The sequence below is a fragment of the Salmo salar genome, chromosome 28, assembly GCF_965601325.2.
Source record: "Salmo salar chromosome 28, fSalSal1, whole genome shotgun sequence".
Classification (NCBI taxonomy): Eukaryota; Metazoa; Chordata; class Actinopteri; order Salmoniformes; family Salmonidae; genus Salmo; species Salmo salar.
Window position 1 is genome coordinate 32,122,141 of NC_138318.1, and position 25,510 is coordinate 32,147,650.

General features: G+C 44.9%; 2 protein-coding genes across 2 annotated transcripts; both read left to right on the forward strand.

The window, feature by feature from the left end:
- Positions 1–734: 734 nt before the first annotated feature.
- Positions 735–12,324, forward strand: LOC106589848 (leucine-rich repeat-containing protein 59). Its single transcript, XM_014180248.3, has 8 exons — positions 735–957; positions 1,270–1,388; positions 1,496–1,555; positions 1,962–2,120; positions 3,432–3,536; positions 3,992–4,064; positions 10,499–10,693; positions 10,785–12,324. The coding sequence occupies exons 2-8, from the start codon at positions 1,290–1,292 to the stop codon at positions 11,135–11,137; spliced, it is 1,044 nt and encodes a 347-aa protein (XP_014035723.1). The 5' UTR covers positions 735–957; positions 1,270–1,289; the 3' UTR covers positions 11,138–12,324.
- A 7,200-nt stretch (positions 12,325–19,524) lies between these two features.
- Positions 19,525–24,445, forward strand: LOC106589850 (large ribosomal subunit protein bL27m). Its single transcript, XM_014180250.3, has 4 exons — positions 19,525–19,805; positions 22,077–22,205; positions 23,574–23,641; positions 23,906–24,445. Exons 1-4 carry the CDS (start codon positions 19,766–19,768, stop codon positions 24,110–24,112), a joined length of 444 nt encoding a protein of 147 aa, XP_014035725.1. The 5' UTR covers positions 19,525–19,765; the 3' UTR covers positions 24,113–24,445.
- The last annotated feature ends 1,065 nt before the right edge of the window (positions 24,446–25,510 follow it).

Sequence of the window (25,510 nt, forward strand, 5' to 3'; positions counted from 1 at the left end):
AAGAGAAGTTGAGTTATTGAGAACCCAATATTTATTTTTTAGAAAGTTGTGATTTTCTCTTCCATCTTTTGAAATGTCACTTAGCTTTCAAACTTAGTAGAGACTGACATGATGAACATACTTTCTGAGTTGCGAGTCAATCAGAATGACGGTTTATGAGAAGATCTTTTAAGATTTACCCGTAATTACATTTGTGGTTAAATTAGTTCAACGATGTTTGTGTTCTTTCATCTATTTCATCGTGTGCAGGTGTCAATGGGTGTTTTGAAAGGCACGTGTGTGTTTGCTCATGTACATAAAATATATACCATGTATCTACAGAATATTTTATCAATAAGTGTGTAGGTTTGCATATTCAAATGAAAATACATTTTTTAAATGTAACCTTTAATTAACTAGGCAAGTCAGTTAAGAACAAATTCTTATTAACAATGACGGCCTAGGAACAGTAGGTTACCTGCCTTGTTCAGGGACAGAAAGACAGAGTTTTACTTTGTCAGCTCGGATATCCGATATAGCAATATTTCGGTTACTGGCCCAACGATCTAACCACTAGGCTACCTGCTGCCCCAAGAGTACTTATGTTACCCAACATTGTTTCTTCTGAACTGGTTATTATAAACGGTGCATGCTTTTCATGTCTTATAATGTGTTAATGAAAGTAAATAAGTGTATTGTAGACTATGCTGCCAGTTGCTCCTCCAAGCTGTAGGTGGCGCTATGCTCTGAAATATCGCGTCATTGGCACAACTGGTTCTTTCTATCAATGACGTGGACTTTCATTGTAAGAATTTACTGCAGCCTCGCTACCTAAACACAATATATTTATCTGCGATTTAATCCCATTCTACGACTATTTTGCCAACTGTCTATAAAGTAGCCATTCTTGTAGTATTTATTAGTAGGAATAGAAGGTCTGAGACGTTTGAAAACGGTGGTGATTTCTCAGTGAAACAGGTAAGTACTTTCATACCAAGAAAAGGTTACTTTGCTGCGCTGTCACTACGTTAGCTGCCAACGGAGAGACTGTAGCACGCTAGAAGAGAAACAACGTGTAACTTTTTGCTAGTCATCTTAGTTACTAAGTAATTGCAATGACATTAAAATAATAAGGTTGGAACAACGTATCTTACGGTAACTAGCTCCTGTATGCTTTCTCAATTTGTTTGCCTACATAGGCTACAGATAGCCAACTATGGTAGTCAACATGTCAGTCACCTATTATGTTTGAACGTTTCTGTTTTCACAATCATTTGTATTCTCCCCCAGCCCCCCACCCAAAACTCAGGATGAGTAAAAACAAGGTGTTGAATCTGAAGGACAAAATCGATGGCAACGAGATGGATCTGAGCCTCTGTAACCTCACTGAAGTTCCTGTTAAAGAACTGGTAGGCCAACAATGACACGCTCACATCACATTACTTTTTATAAAGCCATGTATTATAGGCAGTAGTCTTGTTGTCATACTGTTATGTGTGTGTGTGTGTGCTTTCAGGCTGCCTTCCCGAAAGTTACAGTCCTGGATCTGTCCTGCAACAACATCACCTCCCTGCCGGTGAGTACCTTGAATGACCCCAGCCCCAAAGCCAAACACTGGTCACCACAATCTTCAGTTTGGTTAGTTGTGTTAGTGCTGGACTGGAACTAAATCCTGCACAATGTTGCTCTCCTCTGTAGACAAGTGGCTAATGTCTTTTAAGTAGATATTCTTTAAAGACTATTGTATGGTAGCCAGATGGTCAAGGAGTTGTGCTACAGTGTATTAACAGGAGGTATATGGGTAGAGGAGGGGGGGGGTGTAAGAGTTAACAGCACTAGTGTACCTTGAGTTTCCTCTGAGCGTTGAACTTGCGCAGACATTCCACTGTCTCCTGTCTGTGGATCATAGAAGCCACGGCGGAATGTTGCTGTAGGAGGGGAGAGAGATGAGTATTACAGACTGTACATAACTGTGTGTCCAGCTGGAGTTCTGCAGCCTGAGCCACCTGGTCAAGGTGGACCTCAGTAAGAACCAGCTGACTGTTCTACCTGATGATCTGGGTCGCCTTGGCAACCTGCAACACCTAGATCTGTACAACAACAAGCTGACCATTCTGCCAGTCAGCTTTTCACAGCTCAAGGTAGGTAATACACACACACACACACACACACACTAGAACTGGGAATTGCCAGGGACCTCAGGATACTGAAGTCATTAACCAGACAATGATCTTCCCACTATTTAATTAGAAAATAAAGGAGTTAGCATGCTTAACCATTGGCACCCATGTAACTTTTTTTTACCAGGTAAGTTGGCTGAGAACACATTCTCAATGACCTGGAAATAGTAATGAGCCAATTGGAAGCTGGCCACACCCCTACTCTTATGATAAGTGCCATTAGATCTTTAGTGACCACAGAGTTAAGACACTCATTTAACATTCCATCTGAAAGACAGCACCCTACATAGGGCAATGTCCCCAATCACTGCCCTGGGTCATTTGGATATTTTTTTAGACCAGAGGAAAGAGTGCCTCCTACTGGCCCTCCAACACCACTTCTAGCAGCATCTGGTCTCTCATCCAGGGACCAACCCTGCTTAGCTTCAGAGGCAATCCAGCAGTGGGATGCTGGGTGGTATGCTGCTGGCCAAGACCAACCCTGCTTAGCTTCAGAGGCAAGCCAGCAGTGGGATGCTGGGTAGTATGCTGCTGGCCAAGAGCTGCCTGGGTATAGTAGCTAGTTCCCCTCCCAAGCTCTTCTGGAGCAATGGTTCTAGCAGGCAAACTACAGCACAATATAAGGCCCATGTTCACTGATGCCATTCTGCTGGAAATAAATTTGACCTGGAACTAGAGTGAATTTATTCAGAGCAATTACGAGTCCCAAATAAGTGGGCTTAATGTGTGGGTGTATGGAAATACTGCTGACTTGGCAAAATGTGTTAGTGATGATACTTCTCATGTAATAGAGGAAAAATAGACCTTTCCCAAACATCAGCGTACAGACAGCCCAAACGTATTCACCCCCTGGGGCCCAAAAGTCCCAGTATTCTCCTGACAGTTTTACTACTATTATTAATTAATATGGTCATCTGCTTAATTCTATAATATATAGCAATATTTACTGTTAATTTATTTTTGGTGGACACAGATATTAATCTGAAAAATGTTTAAAGCTCTGTGAATGAGCTGGGAATAAACTTTGAATCCAACCATCAACAGTAGGAAAGGCTGGCTGTACTCAACCAATCCATAACCTTTCACAACAATCTGAAAATTCTACTGTTAGACAGTTAATTACCAACAGTTTTAAAAACATTAAGTCATATGTGGCTTTCATCATCAAGACTCAACACGACCACAGTGGCATATGGATGGAGGTTGAAGACAGAAAGCACTTTACACAGTCTCAAGTCTTCCTTTTGTCTGCGTGTGTGTTTGTGTGCGCAGAACCTGAAGTGGCTGGATCTGAAGGACAACCCTCTGGAAATCAACCTGGCCAAAGCTGCAGGAGACTGTCTGGATGAGAAACAGTGTAAACAATGTGCTGCCAGGGTAAGACTGGGAGGGAGAGAGAGATGGGAAGGTAGGCAGAGGGAAGTTGAGGAGATTCAGCATCTCTTGCAGGACAATGGAAGTTGATAAAGTTTCTTAATTGTTAAAAGAAGCAGGAAAGAGATGACATTTTTATTTAACTAGGAAAGTCAGTTAAGAACAAATTCTTATTTACAATGACGGCCTACCCCGGCCAAACCCAGACAACACTGGGCCAACCCGGATGACGCTGAGCCAATTGTGCACCGCCCTATGCGGCTCCCAATCATGGCCGGCTGTGATATAGCCTGAAATCGAACCAGGGTCTGTAGTGACACCTTTAGCACTGAGATGCTGTGCCTTAGGCCGCTGCGCCACTCAGGAGGACAGGTAGAGGAAGGAGACGTTGAGATGGACTAGAGGTTTGTTGGGTTCTAGCATGGTGCAGTGTCATTTCAACTACAATGTGATTGTAGGTTCTCCAGCACATGAGGATCCTTCAGGAAGAGGTAGACAAAGAGAGGGAGCGGCGCCTCCTAAAGGACAAAGGTAGGTACTACAATACCGTTGCCAGTGGTCAGTCATCGGTCTCCGCCTGGGTCTGCGTCCAACATGGCACCCTTTTCCTCTGTAGTGCAGTACTTTTGACCAAAGCATAGGGCTCTAATCAAAAGTAGTGCACTATATGGGGAAAAGGGTGCCACTTGGGAAATAGCCTAGGATTGCTAGAAGCTATCAAATAAAATGCTATTGGTCGCATACACATTTAGTAGATGTTATTGCAGGTGTAGCGAAATGCTTGTGTTCTTAGCTCCAACAGTGCAGTAGTATCTAACAATACACACCAATGTAAAAGAATGGAATTAAGAAATATTAGGATGAGCAATGTCGTAGTCTGGAGTATATATATGTGTGTGTGTGTGGTAGGCTGTATAGACATTATGGACAGCATGTGGATAAAATATGTAGTATATCTGAAGAATACGTGGATAGAATAGTATATGTACAGTAATAGTTGAATAGGATGACATTGACTAAAATACAGTATATATGTTTAAAACAATATGTTAACAATATTTAAGTGACCAGTGTTCCATGTCTATGTACATAGGGCAACAGCCTCTAAGGTGCAGGGTTGAGTAACCGGGTGGTAGCCGGCTAGTGACACTGACTTAAGTTCAGGGCAGGGTACTGGATGGAGGCCGGCTAGTGATGGCTATTTAACAGTCTGATGGCCTTGAGATAGAAGCTGTTTTTCAGTCTATTGGTCTCAGCTTTGATGCACCTGTACTGCCTCGCCTTCTGGATGATAGCGGGGTGAACAGGCCGTGGCTCGGGTGGCTGAGGTCCTTGATGATCCTTTTGGCCTTCCTGTGACCTTGGGTGCTGTGTAGTGTTGCACATTTTGGGGAATATTCAGAGATGGAAACTTTCCGTGGGAATTAACGGGAATATATGGGAATTAACGGAAATATGAAATAATATTCATACTATTTAAATGTAGATGTTTTTTGCATTGGATATATTTACCATATCATATGGAGACAGAAACATAAACCTTTTACCTCATCATAAGTAGACATAATTTCACTGAACAACAAAAGAAAGGGAATATTGAATGATCCCAATGATCCATCACATCTCCCAAAAAATGTTTTCAACAAACATCTGTAAAATGATAGTCCAGAAAATAAAGCTTTGGTTGTCTTCCTCTCAGGCTTCCATGTCTTCTCACTGGACCTCCTCAATGTCCACCTCTTGAACATCAGACTCTGAGGCCTCATCTTCACTGTCACTTTCCAACCTTGTTGAGGATGGCTCGTTGTCAGGCTCAAAAAGCCTAAAATTTGTCCGGATGGCCACCAATTTTTCAACCCTTGTATTGGTCAGCCTGTTGCGTGCTTTGGTGTGTGTGTTCCCAAACAAGGACCAGTTGTGCTCTGAGGCGGCTGATGTTGGTGGGATTTGGAGGATGATGGAGACAACAGGGGAAAGATCCTCAGATCCACAAAGTCCCTTCCACCAGGTGGCTGATGGGATATGTTGGCATGACTGCCATATTGCGTCTCCATCGCAAAGCCCTTGCTTGGAAGTGTACTTCGCCAGACTGCCAAGAACATTGCCCTCATACAGACAGGATGCTCTTGCCAGCATACTTGGGGTCCAACATGTACTCTGATGCGTGTATGGGCTTCATGCAGAAGTCTACACGCTTTTTGATATATTTCAGAACTGTAGTTTCCTCTGCTTGGAGCAACAGTGAAGTGGGCAGGGCAGTACGGATTTCTTATTTTACTTATCAGACAGGATGGCATTGTCTCCCTCAATCCGTGCAATGGCTACTGTGATAGGTTTCAGGCTGCTTACCACTCTCTCCCAAAATACATCATCCAGGATGGGTGTCCATCCTCTTGATGGGGCTGTTCATATCGGCAGACTGTGTTATGGCCATTTCATGGAAAGACTCCCATCCAGGAGACTGTCAAACATGACGACACCACCCCAATGGGTGTTGCTGAGCAGCTTCAATGTGGTCCTCTTATTCTTCTCACTTTGCTTGGTGAGGTAGATTGCTGCTATAACTTGATGACCCTTCACATACCTAACCATTTCCTTGGCTCTCTTGTAGTGTATCCATTGTTTTCAGTGCCATGACGTCCTTGAGGAGCAGATTCAATGCATGAGCAGCACAGCCAATGGGTGTGATGTGAGGGTAGGACTCCTCCACTTTAGACCAAGCAGCCATCATGTTCACAGCATTGTCTGTCACCAGTGCAAATACCTTCTGTGGTCCAAGGTGAATGATGACTGCCTTCAGCTAATCTGCAATGTGGAGACCGGTGTGTCTGTTGTCCCTTGTGTCTGTGCTCTTGTAGAATACTGGCTGAGGGGTGGAGATTACGTAGTTAATTATTCCTTGCCCACAAACATTCGACCACCCATCAGAGATGATTGCAATACAGTCTGCTTTCTCTATGATTTGCTTGACCTTCATTTGAACTCTGCATCCAGCAAATGAGTAGATAAAGCATGTCTGGTTGGAGGGGTGTATGCTGGGTGAAGAACATTCAGAAATCTCTTCCAAAACACAGCTCGAGCAAGACATTCATCAGCATTTCTCTGACTACGTTCCTCCATTGAGTCAAAACAACTTCTGATTCCAAGAGGACCATGAGCTGTTGCTATCGATAAGGTGTCTGATTCATCATTTTCACCTCGAATAGAAGTAGAGGGACTTTAGCCAGAGGTTGCTTGTTGTGAGCGCTGAGGGAACTTTATGCACTTGGCCAGATGATTCTGTATCTTTGTTGCATTCTTCACAAATGATTTGGCACAGTATTTGCAAATGTACACAGCTTTTCCTTCTACATTAGCTGCAGTGAAATGTCTCCACACATCAGATAGTGTCCTGGGCATTTTTCTGTTGCGCCTTCTTCACCACACTGTGCGGGTGGACCATTTCAAATAGTCAGTGATTGGTACGCAGAGGAACTTGAAGCTTTTCACCTTCTCCACTGCGGCCCCGTATATGTGGATAGGGGCATGCTCCCTTTGCTGTCTCCTGAAGTCCACGATCTGCTCTTTCATTTTGTTGACGTTGAGGGAGAGGTCATTTTCCTGGCACCACTCCGCCAGGGCCCTCACCTTATCCCTGTAGGCTATCTTGTTGTTGTTGGTAATCAGGCCTACCACTGTTGTGTCGTCTGCAGACTTAATGATTGAGTTGGAGGCGTGCATGGCTACGCAGTCATGGGTGAACAGGGAGTACAGGAGGGGGCTGAGCATGCACCCATGTGGGGCCTCTGTGTTGAGGATCAGGGTGGTGCAGGTGTTGTTTCCTACCTTCGGCACCTGGGGGCGGCCCGTCAGGAAGTCCAGGACCCAGTTGCACAGGGCAGGGTCAGACCCAGTGCTCCGAGCTTAATCATGAGCTTGGAGGGTACTATGGTGTTTGAAGGCTGAGCTATAGTCAATGATTAGCATTCTTGCAGTACGATGGTGGTTGCATCATCCGGGGGTCTATCGGGGTGGTATGCAAATTGCAGTGGGTCTAGGGCAGGTATTCCCAAACTAGCCTCGTTTCACGCAATGCCGTCGGCGGTATGCCAAATACAAATGTGATTCACATTCTTCACATTTTCAAACAGTACATTTATATTTTCCAACGGGGCTATACATTTGGATGAGTTTTTTTTTCTTGCTGAGTAGCCTCGTTTCACTGCCAAAAATAAAATTAAACCATCTAGTATTCAGCGAAATAACACCACAATGTCAAATACAGCTAGCGTAGTCAAATAATTAACATCCAATCACATTAACCGTTACTCTCTTGTGGGAAACCTTCACTCTTGCGCAGACATTTAGAAACGAAACATAACTATTTGAAAAATAAGCCACGGGAGTTTTTGGAGCGAGAATAAAGATGACTTTCGAGTAGTAAGACGTATAAAAGCAACAGATAACATTAATAAGAAGGGACTAGAAGCCTCTTATATGGTGAGCTACTGAGTGGCTGGGACAGGCAAGCCCCATACTATTGAGGACTTAATTCTTCCTGCTGCTGCGGATATGGCTGGGACAACGCTGGGGGAAAAGCCCCAAAAAAACTATACAGACAATGACTTCATCAAACACTGTTTCACGACACATCAGTGACATGGCAGGAGATGTTTTGAAACAATTACTGCTTCGCATACAAGCCAGTGAATTCTATGCGTTACAGCTGGATGAGTCAACAGACGTGGAGGGCCTGGCACAGCTCCTGGTATATGTCCGTTACGTTTATGGGGGGGTAAATTAAGGAAGACATCCTCTTCTGCAAACCACTGGAAACCAGGACATCATGAGAGGATATTTTTTAAGTACGGGACAGCTTTGTGACATTAAATGGACTTTGGTGGTCAAGATGTGTTGGTATCTGTACTGATGGCGCAAAAGTCATGACTGGGAGACATAGTGGAGTGGTAACGCGCGTGCAAGCAGTTGCTCCCGACGCCACTTGGGTACACTGCAGCATCCACCGAGAGGCTCTTGCTGCCAAGGGAATGCTTGACAGCTTGAAAGACGTTTTGGGCACTACAGTGAAAATGGTTAACTTTGTTAAAGCAAGGCACCTGAACTCTCGTGTATTTTCTGCATTATGCAATGATATGGGCAGCGACCACGTAATGCTTTTACAACATACAGAAGTGCGCAGGTTATCAAGGGGCAAAGTATTGACACGCTTTTTTTGAATTGAGAGACGAGCTTAAAGTTTTCTTTACTGACCATAATTTTCACTTGTCTGACCGCTTGCATGATGATGAGTTTCTCACACGACTGGCCTATCTGGGTGATGTTTTTTCTCACCTGAATGATCTGAATCTAGGATTACAGGGACTCTCCGCAACTATATTCAATGTGCGGGACAAAATTGAGGCTATGATTTAAGAACTTGGAGCTCTTTTCTGTCTGCATTAACAAGGACAACACACAGGTCTTTCCATCATTGTATGATTTGTGTGCAAATGAATTCAAGCTTATGGACAATGTCAAATGTGATATAGCGACGCACCTGAATGAGTTGGGTGCGCAATTACGCAGGTACTTTCCCGAAACGGGCGACACAAACAACTGGATTCGTTATCCCTTTCATGCCCTGCCTCCAGTCCACTTACCTATATCTGAACAAGAGAGCCTCATCGAAACAAGCGGTTCTGTGAAAATTGAATTTAATCAGAAGCCACTGCCAGATTTCTGGATTGGGCTGCACTCAGAGTATCATGCCTTGGCAAATCGTGCTGTTAAGACACTGATGCCCTTTGCAACCACGTACCTATGTGAGAGTGGATTCTTGGCCCTCACTAGCATGACAACTAAATACAGGCACAGACTGTGTGGAAAATGATTTAAAACTGAGACTCTCCAATACAACACAACATTGCAGAGTTATGTGCATCCTTTCAAGCACACCCTTCTCATTAACCTGTGGTGAGTTATTCACAATTTTTGATTAACAAATAAGGTTTTATATGTAAGATGGCTAAGAGCAAAATTATTTTATATTAGCTCTTTGTCACTTCCCACGAGCCGGGTTGTGACAAACTCACACTCATTCTTATATTTAATATATGTATAGTGTGTGTGTGTGTAGCATGCTTACAATGATGGCAAAAAACAACATTTGAGAGCGCGCTGACCCTGGTGCTAGAGGGGATACGCAGCTGGAGATTGAATGTTTGAAGATGTACGGGACTATAAAAAGTTTGGGAACCACTGGTCTAGGGTGTCAAGTAAGGTGATATGATCCTTAACTAGCTTCTCAAAGCACATCATGATGACAAAGTGAGTGCTACCGGGCAATAGTTATTTCATTCAGTTACCTTTGCATTCTTGGGTACAGGAACAATAGTGGACATCTTGAATCAAGTGGGGAAGGCAGACTGAGATAGGGAGAGATTGAATATGTCCGTAAACACTCCAGCCAGCTGGTCTGCGCATGCTCTGAGGACGCGGGCTAGGGATGCTGTCTGAGACGGCTGTCTTGCGAGGGTTATCACGCGGTTAACATGTCTTACTCACGTCGGCCACGGAGAAGGAGAGCCCACAGACCTCGGGAGCATCCAGCGTTGGTGGCACTGTATTATGCACAAAGCGGGCAAAGAAGGTATTTAGCTTGCCCAAGGGCAAGACGTCGGTGACTGCGAAGTTGCTGGTATTACCTCTGTGATTGTCTGGAGTACCTGCTGCATACGTCTCACTATGGGTTCACTCGTGTTATTTCATACTGTTTTAACATTGTTAGCTCAGCAGCTGATAGTCAGTAACATCTAGCTTGCCATGATTAGAGCTACAAATTTGATTAAATTCAATAAGCATTATTATTCCCCACTGGGCAATCATTGAACGAGACAACAAACATGTTAATGGAAGCCGCAGGAGAGTGTAGAAAACATTAAGAACAGAGTGAAACACATCTTTTTTTCTTTCTTCCATGGCATTAGAACTGGAAAAGAAGAAAGAGACGAAACAGAGAGAGAGGGAGGCGAAGGAGAAGGAGGCTCGTAAGCGAGAGAAGGCAGAGGGGAAGGAGAGGAAGAGGAAGGAGTACAACGCTCACATGGCTGCCTTAGCCATCCAGGAACAGAAGAATAAGAGAAAGGAGGAGAAGAAAAAGCGGAATGGACAGATGGCAGCAGGTATGTAATGGGCGCGTTCCAGGTTGTCTTTAATGCAGTCGTGCACATGTTGACTATACAGCGAACATCACTTACTCACTTCTCTCTCCAGATAAGAAGGCAGCAGCTGAATCCACCCCCAAAGCCCAAAGACGTTCTCTCATTGGCCTGCTTTTCAAGCTCCTCCTCCTGGTGCTGCTGGGATTGGCTGGAGTTGTCGGGGTATGTCATCTGACCGGGCTAAAGGAGGAGGCGGTGTGCGCGCCAATCAACATTGCTGTGGATGACGGCCTATCCTGGATCCGGGAACAGGAAGTAGATGTGAGGGTCAGAGAGCTGGTACAGGAAGTGGATATCAGAGCCAGAGAGCTGCTGCAGAAACTAACCTCTCTTGCGCCGCATTTCCTCGAACCGCTCGGCGTCGCACCCACGGCAACGGAACCTGTGGAAACGTTAGAAAACTAAGGAAGGAAGGAAGGACTGACGAGAAAAAAAGAAAGATAGACGACCAGCTTAAATTCCTATGGAATTGTCCTTTCGTCGCTCCTGGTTTCCTCTGTTTTGTATGCTCTCTTTTTAACCAGTGGCTGTCTGCGTCACAAGTTACTCCCACCCTAGTCTCACACCCTGGTTCCCTAAAGTGTGGGACTCTATTGCAAAGTAGTGCACTATTAAAAAGGGAATAGGGTGTGATTGAAGACTTTCCCTGTGACTCATGTGCACACTCCCAAGTCAACCCCCAGCCCCTACTACCCCCTAGGCACGGTAGATCTGAAAGGTCTGGATAAGTATATTCAATATGGTGTAAACTCAAACTTGCCCATCAGAGGGCAAGGTCAAGATACTATATATATACACACCTGTCCATTCCTTTCATATCTACACAGGTGCACAGTGCGTAAAAGGTAGGGGTTGAGTTGGGATTGGGCAATAGTAACAGACCCCGTCTGTGCTGCGTCAAAGTCTTAAGAGTCCAACTGGGCCTCCCGAGTGGCGCAGCGGTCTAAGGCACTGCAGTGCTAGAGGCGTCACTACAGATCCGGGTTAGATCCCCGGCTGCGACCGGGCGACCCATGAGGCGGCGCACAATTGGCCCAGCGTCGTCCGGGTTAGGGGAGGGTTTGGCCGGCTGGGATGTCCTTGTCCCATTGCGCTCTAGCGACTCCTCGGTCGTCAGTTGCACAGTGTTTTTTTTCTGACACATTGGTGCGGCTGGCTTCCGGGTTAAGCGGGCAGTGTGTCAAGAAGCAGTGTGTCAAGAAGCAGTGCGGCTTGGCAGGGTCATGCTTCGGAGGACGCATGGCTCTCCACCTTAGCCTCTCCCGAGTCCGTATGCGAGTTGCAGCGATGGGACAAAACTGTAACTACCAATTGGGTATCACAAAATTGGGAGGAAAAAGGGGTAAAATAATCATTTTTTAAAAATAGTCCAACTGCCAATCAGAGCCAGGTATTGGCCAGAATTTGAGCCAATCAGATCATATTATAAATGGTATCTGTGGTTGGTTGGGGCAGTCTGAGCATGTGCAGTGAGGCTGTAAATATTGAGTAATCCTGTGTCTTCCATCTGGGGCAAGTTGGCTGCACTCATTTTTGTAACGCTATATCTCTGCTCAAGGACTGTCAACATCAATAAATGCCTTTAAGCTGGAGGATTGTCTCTGTAGTTTTTGCAGAGACGTGTACGTGAGAATGGAGCATTGTGGCATGCCTCAGTTTATTGAATCAATGGAAAACCTTCTTCTATAGCAGCCACAGGCCAGGGGATCCTTCTTCCAATCAAAACACACCATTCCAGGTATCCGACTGTACCCAGAATGCCTTGCTCCGACACAGGAGGAAGTCCTTGGCTGATGCCCTGCTGGAGAAGGAGGAAGTTGCCCCTAAACACTGATCTAAGGTCTGTTTTCCGTTGCCTACCTGAATGGTTAAGGTTAGGATTGCGATGGGATGTGGAAGCTGGTTGGCGAATTCCTTCCAGGTGGACAGGAAACGCACCTGGACACCCCCCCCCCTCCGTGTGTAGCTTCAGGTGCATCAGCCTGATGGGAAGGATTTTGGCCTATATACTATTATAAATACCCCCGTAAGGGGACTGTCGCATCGTCCCTACAAAGTGCATTACTTATGACCAGAGTCCTATATAGTGCAGTACGCTATGGGCCCTGGTCAAAAGTAGTGCACTATATAGGGTGCCATTTGGGATGCAGGCCAAATCTTCCTCTCCAGGCCCCTCACCTGAAGTACTTATCCAAGTCTATGACCACCAGCGTTGGGGAGCCTGCAGACCCAAGGTCCAGGAGGTCAAAGAGGGGCTACAGTCTGCACCTCTACCCCTCTGCTACTGGATAACATAAAAGGAGTGAGGGCAGCATCTGGCCTCAGTGTATTTCCTAATAGTTGTAAATGTTTCCTGGAATATCTTCTGTTTGCTTGAACTACTGTATTTTAATAATGAATAGTTATGAGACAAGGTCATTTCTCTGAATACTTTGATGTCCTTTAAATGATAGTTGAGGCATCTCTTAGGCATAGCCCAAAATGTAGCTGTATTAACACTTGTGTGATACATTCATTGCAATTAAATCGCTTTATCTTGTTCTATTTACTATACTATATTGTCAGGATACATTTCTCTCAGAGACAGAATGGCCATCTGTTAAATGACTCTAAAGCCATGTCTATTGAAGTGTCAATGTTTGGAATGAATGCAATGATGCCAAGAAACATGTATATGTGAGTTTGTGTGTATCCAACCATGACCTTGAAGTGCCAATGTCACTACCTACTGTATAACCAGAGTGTAGAATTCCATTTAACACATTTGTTGAAAAATGATATGACCAGTTCTATTCCTAAATATACTCAACTAGCAGAACTCCACCTTGACGAGCGGAAAAACAAACAAAAAAGCCCAGATCAAATCTTTAGGCTAAACCGTTAATCCATTCATAAGAATTCACACAGGGAAGAAAAAAAATATTGGTTGCAAATGCAACTGGGCCATGTAAATAATTGCTAGGCTACTAATTTTGAATTCACAGCTGACTACTTTGTGTGACCATAAAAATTTGGTTTCTACCGGGCACAGCAAACTAATTTGGTTGCAAAGGTGAATGGCTCTGCTTTATGTCATGTAAAAAATCTTCCCAGTTTGAAAATGTCCCCAATCATGTTCAGATTGTGAAGTCATGTTGTAAAATTTCTCACAGTGTGAAAATGTTCCCAGTTCAATGATTGCACATACATCTCTATGTGGATGGCTGAGCTTGTGCGGAAAATAACATCTTTGAACAATGTCAAAGTAACGGGTAGAGACGTGAAACAGTTTAAACTTTGGCTAAAACCTAGCTTTTATATTAGGTTTATTTAGCTATACAAACAAGCTAAAACAAGCACACCTCTGAGAACAAGCCATCTCGACCAGCTGACAGCTAATTATGCTAGCTAACAAGATTCAGTGTGAGGGTGGAACCGTAAGTGAAGAAACATCACATGGTTCAGTTTCCACAGTACGGTTATATCCCGTTCATTTATACAGCCTTATTATCCAAGGAACTAGTTTTGGAGATCTCCAGCAGCACGATCACCATGATGATCAACGGCCAGTCTTTCCTTACAACCGAGGTAAAAGCTTCAAAACTGAGATTATCAGTGTCAAAGGTCAATGTGATAACCTGGGACACTCCTTCCTCCGTGTTTGTGGGGAAGACGCGTTCAACCAACTGTTTCTTGTCCACCCTCAGACCACCCACTCAGGAATTCACACTGGAGGGAGAGAGCGTCACCATGTACTGCCCTCACCATTTAAAAAAGAACCCCATAGTGGTGTGGTACAGATGGACAACCAGACGGCAAGAACTCACCATGGACTCGCTTCACCCAACCACACCCGTGCCTGAGAATCTGAGGGGCAAACTGGACGTTTCCAGCACTGCCGCCACCCTCACCATCTTTAACCTCACAGAGGAGGACAGTGGGGAGTACTGATGTACTATGTGGTGCGACAACTGTGAAGTGCCCAGGCCATGGACCCGTCTGTTCACAGTCCTGCTGGCCCAGGCCATGGACCCGTCTTTCACAGCCCTGCTGGCCCAGGCCATGGACCCGTCTGTTCACAGTCCTGCTGGCCCAGGCCATGGACCCGTCTTTCACAGCCCTGCTGGCCCAGGCCATGGACCCGTCTTTCACAGCCCTGCTGGCCCAGGCCATGGACCCGTCTTTCACAGCCCTGCTGGCCCAGGCCATGGACCCGTCTTTCACAGCCCTGCTGGCCCAGGCCATGGACCCGTCTTTCACAGCCCTGCTGGCCCAGGCCATGGACCCGTCTTTCACAGCCCTGCTGGCCCAGGCCATGGACCCGTCTTTCACAGCCCTGCTGGCCCAGGCCATGGACCCGTCTTTCACAGCCCTGCTGGCCCAGGCCATGGACCCGTCTGTTCACAGCCCTGCTGGCCCAGGCCATGGACCCGTCTTTCACAGCCCTGCTGGCCCAGGCCATGGACCCGTCTTTCACAGCCCTGCTGGCCCAGGCCATGGACCCGTCTGTTCACAGTCCTGCTGGCCCAGGCCATGGACCCGTCTTTCACAGCCCTGCTGGCCCAGGCCATGGACCCGTCTGTTCACAGTCCTGCTGGCCCAGGCCATGGACCCGTCTGTTCACAGCCCTGCTGGCCCAGGCCATGGACCCGTCTTTCACAGCCCTGCTGGCCCAGGCCATGGACCCGTCTTTCACAGCCCTGCTGGCCCAGGCCATGGACCCGTCTTTCACAGCCCTGCTGGCCCAGGCCATGGACCCGTCTGTTCACAGCCCTGCTGGCCCAGGCCATGGACCCGTCTGTTCACAGTCCTGCTGGCCCAGGCCATGGCCCCGTCTTTCACAGCCCTGCTGGCCCAGGCCATGGACCCGTCTGTTCACAGCCCCGCTTTTTTATGGAGGTTTAGCATGAAATAATGTACATGATCATTGTGTGACTATGCTTTCTTGGTTGTTCTTTTTGTTCCTAGATAAAAAATATATATTTTTTTAAAAGGTATACTTAGCAATATGACATCTTACAGCACTTTCTTGGCATATTTGAATACTGTTGTTGATGTCTGTAGGTAGGAAAAAACAGCTTCTATCTCAAGGCCATCAGACTGTTTAATAGCCATCACTAGGCGGCTTCCACCCAGTTACGCAACCCTGCACCTTAAAGGCTGCTGCCCTATATACATAGACTTGAAATCACTGGCCACTTTAATAATGGAACACTAGTCACTTTATTAATGTTAACATACGGCTTTACTCATCTCATATGTATATACTGTATTTTTGTCAATGCCACTCCGACATTGCTCAATCTAATATTTATACATTTCTTAATTCCATTCTTTTACTTTTAGATGTGTGTGTATTGTTGTGAATTGTTAGATACTACTGCACTGTTGGAGCTAGGAACACAAGTATTTCGCTACACCCACAATAACATCTGCTAAATACGTGTATGTGACCAATAAAATTTGATTTGAGCGCTACATCCCGAGGGGTTCGTGTTGATTGTAAGGAGATTGTGACAGCCCCTTGAGAAAGCAACAACAAGATATACGTCAGGAGAAGTGCAGTGTTATCATAAGGAGGCGTATAATTGGAATACAGAGGAGGAATGAAGGGAAAAAGAGAGGCAGAGGAGGTCTAAGAGAGAGAGAGGGAGGGAGGAAGAGGGTGAGCTTGTGTCAGTTAAAAATGGCAGAAGAAAGGGAGATGGTTTGTTAACGAAGAATGGTAGAAAGTGTAAGCTGAATGAGCTGAAGACAGGAGAACTTGAAGTGAATGAGGGCGAAGTATCGGAGGTGGTAGGTGTGGTGAAGTTCTCACAGCCTGAGGCTTGCACCGAGGGTCAAGATAAAGATGTTTTTGAAAAAAGTGGAGATGTGAATTGTTTTGCTCTCAAGAAAAAGGGGCCATTGAAAGGAGTGATTACTGGGGTAGCGGTAAATGTTAAAGTTGACCAACTGAAGGGGCAGATTCCTGGTGTTTGATGCTCAACGTTTTGTGCGACGCAGACAGGGTGGCGTGAGTGGTGAAACTGAAGAGTCATTGTCTGTTCTTTTGAGTTTTGATGTTGAGTCTTTGCCCGACAAAGTGTTGTTAGGATATATAAGTTATCCTGTATGAGTTTTTGTGCCGAATACATTACGTTGTTACAGGTGTCAAGCTCATTGGCATGTGGCAGCAGTGTGTAGGAGGGAGGTTCCTAGGTGTGAGAAGTGTGCAGAAGGGCATGAGACAAAGGAATGTGTAGTATTGGGGAAAGTAGTGGTATGTGATAATTGTAGCGGTGTCCATGGTGCTGGGGATCAGAAATGTCCCGTGCGAGAGAGGCAGGTTGAGATTTCCAGGGTTAGAGTAGTGCAGAAGTTGTCATATGCTAAGGCAGTGAATAAAGTACAGGAAGATGAGTCAAGGGGGAGGGATCCTGAAAGGAGTGGTGTGAGTAGTAGAGCGGTACCAGTACAGAGGGATAAACCAACAAGTGATAAACGTTCCAGTAAGATTGGATTTTTGGCATTTATAGCAATAGTTATCAACTGTACTGCTGGTATGGAGAGTAAATCGCAGAAAATAGAGTTTGTGGTGACAGCTGCAGAGAGGTATTTGGGTGTGCGAGACTTGACATCAGAAGAGTTATGGGGTGTGTTAAGTGGTGGTGTCCCATCATTTCAGGCTGTTGGCCTGAAGTAGGACTAAATATACACTGCTCAAAAAAATAAAGGGAACACTTAAACAACACAATATAACTCCAAGTCAATCACACTTCTGTGAAATCAAACTGTCCACTTAGGAAGCAACACTGATTGACAATAAATTTCACATGCTGTTGTGCAAATGGAATAGACAACAGGTGGAAATTATAGGCAATTAGCAAGACACCCCCAATAAAGGAGTGGTTTGGCAGGTGGTGACCACAGACCACTTCTCAGTTCTTATGCTTCCTGGCTGATGTTTTGGTCACTTTTGAATGCTGGCGGTGCTTTCACTCTAGTGGTAGCATGAGACGGAGTCTACAACCCACACAAGTGGCTCAGGTAGTGCAGCTCATCCAGGATGGCACATCAATGCGAGCTGTGGCAAGAAGGTTTGCTGTGTCTGTCAGCGTAGTGTCCAGAGCATGGAGGCGCTACCAGGAGACAGGCCAGTACATCAGGAGATGTGGAGGAGGCCGTAGGAGGGAAACAACCCAGCAGCAGGACCGCTACCTCCGCCTTTGTGCAAGGAGGAGCAGGAGGAGCACTGCCAGAGCCCTGCAAAATGACCTCCAGCAGGCCACAAATGTGCATGTGTCTGCTCAAACGGTCAGAAACAGACTCCATGAGGGTGGTATGAGGGCCCGACGTCCACAGGTGGGGGTTGTGCTTACAGCCCAACACCGTGCAGGACGTTTGGCATTTGCCAGAGAACACCAAGATTGGCAAATTCGCCACTGGCGCCCTGTGCTCTTCACAGATGAAGCAGGTTCACACTGAGCACATGTGACAGACGTGACAGAGTCTGGAGACGCCGTGGAGAACGTTCTGCTGCCTGCAACATCCTCCAGCATGACCGGTTTGGCGGTGGGTCAGTCATGGTGTGGGGTGGCATTTCTTTGGGGGGGCCGCACAGCCCTCCATGTGCTCGCCAGAGGTAGCCTGACTGCCATTAGGTACCGAGATGAGATCCTCAGACCCCTTGTGAGACCATATGCTGGTGTGGTTGGCCCTGGGTTCCTCCTAATGCAAGATAATGCTAGACCTCATGTGGCTGGAGTGTGTCAGCAGTTCCTGCAAGAGGAAGGTGTTGATGCTATGGACTGGCCTGCCCGTTCCCCAGACCTGAATCCAATTGAGCACATCTGGGACATCATGTCTCGCACCATCCACCAATGCCACGTTGCACCAAAGACTGTCCAGGAGTTGGCGGATGCTTTAGTCCAGGTCTGGGAGGAGATCCCTCAGGAGACCATCCGCCACCTCATCAGGAGCATGCCCAGGCGTTGTAGGGACGTCATACAGGCACGTGGAGGCCACACACACTACTGAGCCTCATTTTGACTTGTTTTAAGGACATTACATCAAAGTTGGATCAGCCTGTAGTGTGGTTTTCCACTTTAATTTTTAGTGTGACTCCAAATCCAGACCTCCATGGGTTGATAAATTGGATTTCCATTGATTATTTTTGTGTGATTTTGTTGTCAGCACATTCAACTATGTAAAGAAAAAAGTATTTAATAAGATTATTTCATTCATTCAGATCTAGGATGTGTTTTTTTAGTGTTCCCTTTATTTTTTTGAGCAGTATATTTAAATAATGAACTATGATATATTTATTTTTGTGAGTGTAGTGTTAGGTGGTAGGGTATTTATTTGTTCAAGTATAAGGGAGTTATACGCCAGTCTAGTAGGTTACGGTAATGCAACATTTATTGGATGGCAACCGCCGTTAAATCTCATCAAAGAAGGTCTCTCGAGGCTATAATGCCATACTTAGCCCATATACACGGGTTCGTCGTCGTGCAGCTAGCTAGTTATATAGTTAATAACGTGTAAGTAATTATTGTAACAGTAACATTCGCGACGTATTATAGTCTGGCCTAATGACATATTATTACATTTAGTTACAGTAGCTAATTACCTAAGAAATGTTGCGGAGGTAAAAACTAACCTCGCAAGCTACAGTAACGTTTAGCTACCTGTCAAAGTAATTTAAAATAACTAGCTACTCACATTGTTATTAAACCATTATTGTAGAATGTGTTCAATATTTTATTTTCAAAAGAATAAAAGTAATTCGCTATTTATCTGGCCTCGCCATTACAACTTTGTGTTCCGCGCCTGTGGTGGTTGACGGGAGGGTTTTGATGTGACACATGGTCGTCACTAGTAACCGCAGCCACAAAATGACGGCTAAACCCCGCCGATTTCTACACATTTTTCTTAAAATAAGATTTTAACCCTAACCACACTGCTAACCTTATGCTTAACCATAAATTAAGACCAAAAAGCTCATTTTTGATTTCATGAATTGTTACTATATAGACTATTTGACTTTGCGGCTCTGGTAACTAGTAAAACAAGATGGCTGCGCTCGCGTCCTTGATGTTCAAGTCCAGAGCAGGTAAAATATTCAAATCATTTATTTGCGTTAATTAAAACCTCTATGAAACAATTATTTAGACTAATATACGCCAATTATGCGTATTTATTATAAAGCTATCTAGTTGGATAACGTGTTTTTGAAGCTAACATAACAATAGTTCGTTGTCTGTCATCAGCTTGCTTAAAGCTGCAGTAGGTCAGACGGCATTCCTGTGTATACAGTATTACGACACCGCGAGATATGAGTCGAAAAATGTACCTCAATCCAGGGATGAGAAAGGCGTTGCACTCCGAATTGTCCCATTATCCAAACTGTTACACCGAGAAAATGTAACACAATTTAATAGTTAGGATAATGGGACAATTCCGAGTAAAACGCATTTCTCATCCCTGGATTGAGCTACACAGGAATGTTGTGCAGCTGTCAACAATCTGTTCGGATCAGCTGGCTAGTTCGTCCTGCATAATTTAGTTAGTTAACTATCATCGGCTGGTGTAGTCCTTGCCCTTATGACTCAAATGGCAAAAGTGTAATAGATTGAGGCATTCTACGCACCTATATGCCGCCCAAGGGTTATGCCCGGCGAAACCGACCCTCTGACTCAAAGCAAATACACCTCGCTTGCAATATGGTTTTGGGAACATAACTTTCATATAAGAGAATTGTTCAAATACAAAAGATACACATATCAAAGTCGCACCCGGCTGTGTTTTGACAAACGCCTGCTTCCAGCTGAAAATATGAAATGGAATTGTCCAGTGGAAATGTGAGCACAAGGTGACACCTCTGCTGGAGATAGTAATTGAAAACACAGCCTGGTGCAACTTTTCTCACCTGCATACAGTAAGTGTATCTTTTGTATTTATTTTAATTTTATTTAAGCTTTATTTAACTAGGCAAGTCAGTTAAGAACAAATTCTATTTACAATGATGGCCTACTGCGGCCAAACCCAGATTTTCGGTTGAATTGCACAGTATAAAACAATCAGTTTTATACTGGACAATCCGTTTTATACTGGAGAAAGACCCATTGAAATAATTTAGAATATATGTGTTGCCACCCTAGGATCACTCACTACTCATAAAGGAAATGTACAACTTTTATTACGGTAATCAAAAACATGAAACAGCGTCCAATTTTTTAAAGATACTGGGATCTGTTATTTTGACGATATCGTCCAGCCATAATTCTTTCTTGCTGAAATTATAGTTAAGTTCCAAAGGTTTCCAAAACTGTATCACAAGCGATGTTTAATAAAGTTTCTAAATGTTAACAGAGCGTCCAGATTGTAATTCACAGTGAGCCAGCTGGGGTCCATACCTTCAACTGAGAACCCTAAGGGGAGGCTGTAAAGCCCCCTTGGCTTATCAATAACTAGTGTAGTCCCGACATGACCATGCTATCCAATCCCTGGACAGCAGGGCCCCTTCTATTAGACCTAAACCTAAACTTCTCTTTTATGTATAATCTAATGGAACTGAGAGTCATGATCAAGAGCTAGATGTGACCGTGCAATCCAATCCCTCGACAGCATGGCCACGCATTATTACATACACAAAAACTGAAATGTTCAAATATAATTTTAAATCAACATTTGTGATAGAAGTCATTGGACGAAAGCATCCTCTGTACAGGGAAGTTTTGTTAATGTAAAAACCGAGCGTCGGGGATCTTAACATGCATCACTTGCAGTATGGTTAAACATTTTTTTGAAAAGGTTGAATTGATACATACCTTGATAGGGTTAGTGTTCCCGCTGGGCCATATCTCCATGTTACAACACTTGTTTACAGAAAACAGACAGAAGCCAAGAGCCGACTTCCTGTTCTAATTAGCTATCTAGCATGCTCTGAACACCTGTGTGTAAGTGTAACTCAGGAAGTGTAGTTTCGTCGGATGGAGGCTCCATAACTGTGTGGATCAGTGCACAACTGCTACAGTAACTATCTTTTATTTGAAGGATTGTTTCTCACTGATAAAAGTTAAGGGCCATATGTTTTTTCGATTGTAGTTCACAGGAGGCAGTCGTGGGTGAAACGAATGCCTGAGAACTGTAAGGAGAAGGCAGAATGCTGCCTAGAGTTTGAGAGATTGGTCATGTCGGGACTACAGCTGGTGTATCCGACAACTATCTATCTACATTGGAAAGAAGTTACTAGCATTGCATGAGCATCACAAATGGCATTGAACAGCCCACTGTCATTATACAAGCCAGACAGTCATTGTATCCCCTTGCTACAACTGCTACAATGTTTCCAAACTACAATGTTAACTCAATGAAATTGCAGGTGTCCTGCTCCCTTGCCAGTCCTCTCTTGCGGACTGGGTGCGGTTCGCGTCCAAGAAGGCAGGCGGTAGCAGCAAGAACCTCGGTGGAAAGAGCCCTGGTCGCAGATATGGATTCAAGAAAACAGATGGTAGCTACATTAATGCTGTTTATTTGTCAGTATGCTTAGTTCTGACATCTCTGTGAGGTGCATGTTATGTCTTTCACCCTACTAGGACAGTCGCGATACCAGTATCATGATACTCAAGAGGTATCGTGGCAAGGAAACAAAACATGAATCGGACTTTCTTGAGGAAATCAGTCCTAATGTTGGAAAAAAACCCATCTGATTTTGTCACCCAGAATCACGTGTTTCTTTTCCAAGTTATAGCACTATGTCACACGCTGTGTCTCACACTGAACTGAGCAAAAAAACGAAACGTCCTCTCACTGGCAACTGTGTTTATTTTCAGCAAACTTAAATTAACATGTGTAAATATTTGTATGAACATAACAAGATTCAACAACTGAGACATAAACTGAACAAGTTCCACAGACATGTGACTAACAGACATGTGACTAACATTGTCATGCTGGAGGGTCATGTCAGGATGAGCCTGCAGGAAGGGTACCACATAAGGGAGTCTTTTGTCAGTCCTGTCTTGTCCAGCGACAGTGGGTTTGTGCCCATAGGCGACGTTGTTGCCGGTGATGTCTGGTGAGGACCTGCCTTACAACAGGCCTACAAGCCCTCAGTCCAGCCTCTTTCAGCCTATTGCGGACAGTCTGAACACTGTTGGAGGGATTGTGCGTTCCTGGTGTAACTCGGGCAGTTGTTGTTGTCATCCTGTACCTGTCCTGCAGGTGTGATGTTCGGATGTACCGATCCTGTGCAGGTGTTGTTACACGTGGTCTGCCACTGCGAGGACGATCAGCTGTCCGTCCTGTCTCCCTGTAGTGCTGTCTTAGGCGTCTCACAGTACGGACATTGCAATTTATTGCCCTCGCCACATCTGCAGTCCTCATGCCTCCTTGCAGCATGTCTAAGGCACGTTCACGCAGATGAGCTGGGACCCTGGGCATCTTTCTTTTGGTGTTTTTCAGAATCAGTAGAAAGGCCTCTTTAGTGTCCTAAGTTTTCATAACTGTGACCTTAATTGCCTACCGTCTGTAGTGTCTTAATGACCGTTCCACAGGTGCATGTTCATTAATTGTTTATGGTTCATTAAACAAGCATGGGAAACAGTGTTCAAACCCTTTACAATGAAGATCTTACGAATTATCTTTGAACGACAGGGTCCTGAAAAAGGGACGTTTCTTTTTTTGCTGAGTTTGTCACACCATTTCATACAGTCGTTTTTGAAAGTCCAAAGTGTTTATTCTGCTTTGTTTTCTTTTTGCCATGGAAAATGAGGTATCGTAATATCGCGATACTGGTATCGTGACAACATTAGATCCTACACACTTCATGTTTGCATTATCTAACAAACACTTCTGTTTTGTTGTCATCCATCTTCAGGGAACTTTGTCCATGCTGGCAATATCCTAGCAACACAGAGGCTCATGAGGTGGCAACCAGGAGCACATGTAAGGTTTCACACTGTTAATATCCTGGGGTGTATTCATTAGTCGGACATCATAGCAAAATGTTTTTCAAAAGAAACCGTTTACTCCAAAGAGAACTATGTTTCTATTAGGACAAATTCAGGTAGGTCCCTCGCTGTTTCGTTTGGTTCCTAGTGAGTACACCCCTGGAAGCTTTCAAATGTCTGTAGGTGGCTGGTTGATTGTCAACTAATCTATCTTCCCCTCCTCTCTTTCTGTCTCCCCCCACCTCTCCTTCTCTCTCAGGTGGGGATTGGAACCAACAACACCCTGTATGCCCTGGAGGACGGCATTGTCAGGTTCACTAAGGAGGTGTATGTTCCAGCCCCACGCAGCTCTGAGACCTTCAAGGTTATCACCAAGCTGCCCATGGGAACTGTACTCTACAAGACCTTCATCAATGTAGTGCCCAACAAACAGGAGGGCAAATTCAAACTGGTTGGCATGTTCTAAAGACTGATGACTCATTCCTATTCCACTCTGTGGAAGTACAAACCCTACTCTTTCTATGGACTGGGCAGTTTGGATTTGAAAGGTTCTGTTCAACCGCGGACTCCTTTGTTGTGAATGTTGTGGAACTGAGCCACTGCGTGTGAGGATTCTGGATGTTCCGAGGGAATTCCTCAGAGCTTCCTGTGTTGCTGTGGTGACCGTTGTCATCGATCCTGCACTCTTGGAAATGTGACAGGTCGAAAGTTTATTCAACAGGCACCTTTATGACTTGTTGTGCTGTAAGAAGACATACCTATGTCATTCCATCCAATAAAGTTTTATATATAATCATGACATCAGCAGTCTGTTGTTTGAATTTTAAGCTTAGTTAAGAGAACAATTTCCTGTGTATATAAAGGTATTTAATTGTTGGGAATATTTTAGTATCGTTTGGGAAAATATCAATATCTAAAACCACCCCTGTATCAAGTGTGAATGTGGTCTATAGTGCTTGAAGTAACCACAGGGCGTCTCAAGGCTCAAGTTTCCCCTCCGTTTTCTCCGTACAGACCATGGAGGGCGAATGTAAAAACGGTTTTCTCCGTACAGACCATGGAGGGCTAATGTAAAAACGTTTCCCCTCCGTTTTCTCCGTACAGACCATGGAGGGCTAATGTAAAAACGTTTCCCCTCCGTTTTCTCCGTACAGACCATGGAGGGCTAATGTAAAAACGTTTCCCCTCCGTTTTCTCCGTACAGACCATGGAGGGCTAATGTAAAAACGTTTCCCCTCCGTTTTCTCCGTACAGACCATGGAGGGCTAATGTAAAAACGTTTCCCCTCCGTTTTCTCCGTACAGACCATGGAGGGCTAATGTAAAAACGTTTCCCCTCCGTTTTCTCCGTACAGACCATGGAGGGCTAATGTAAAAACGGTTTTCTCCGTACAGACCATGGAGGGCTAATGTAAAAACGGTTTTCTCCGTACAGACCATGGAGGGCTAATGTAAAAACGGTTTTCTCCGTACAGACCATGGAGGGCTAATGTAAAAACGGTTTTCTCCGTACAGACCATGGAGGGCTAATGTAAAAACGGTTTTCTCCGTACAGACCATGGAGGGCTAATGTAAAAACGGTTTTCTCCGTACAGACCATGGAGGGCTAATGTAAAAACGGTTTTCTCCGTACAGACCATGGAGGGCTAATGTAAAAACGGTTTTCTCCGTACAGACCATGGAGGGCTAATGTAAAAACGGTTTTCTCCGTACAGACCATGGAGGGCTAATGTAAAAACGGTTTTCTCCGTACAGACCATGGAGGGCTAATGTAAAAACGGTTTTCTCCGTACAGACCATGGAGGGCTAATGTAAAAACGGTTTTCTCCGTACAGACCATGGAGGGCTAATGTAAAAACGGTTTT

Coding starts and splice junctions, on each gene's coding strand:
- LOC106589848 (XM_014180248.3), top strand. CDS start 1,290: ATGAGTAAAAACAAGGTGTTGAATCTGAAGGACAAAATCGATGGCAAC. Junction 3,537..3,991: donor GTAAACAATGTGCTGCCAGG/GTAAGACTGGGA, acceptor ATGTGATTGTAG/GTTCTCCAGCACATGAGGAT. Junction 10,694..10,784: donor GAATGGACAGATGGCAGCAG/GTATGTAATGGG, acceptor TTCTCTCTCCAG/ATAAGAAGGCAGCAGCTGAA.
- LOC106589850 (XM_014180250.3), top strand. CDS start 19,766: ATGGCTGCGCTCGCGTCCTTGATGTTCAAGTCCAGAGCAG. Junction 19,806..22,076: donor GATGTTCAAGTCCAGAGCAG/GTAAAATATTCA, acceptor ATGAAATTGCAG/GTGTCCTGCTCCCTTGCCAG. Junction 22,206..23,573: donor TGGATTCAAGAAAACAGATG/GTAGCTACATTA, acceptor ATCCATCTTCAG/GGAACTTTGTCCATGCTGGC.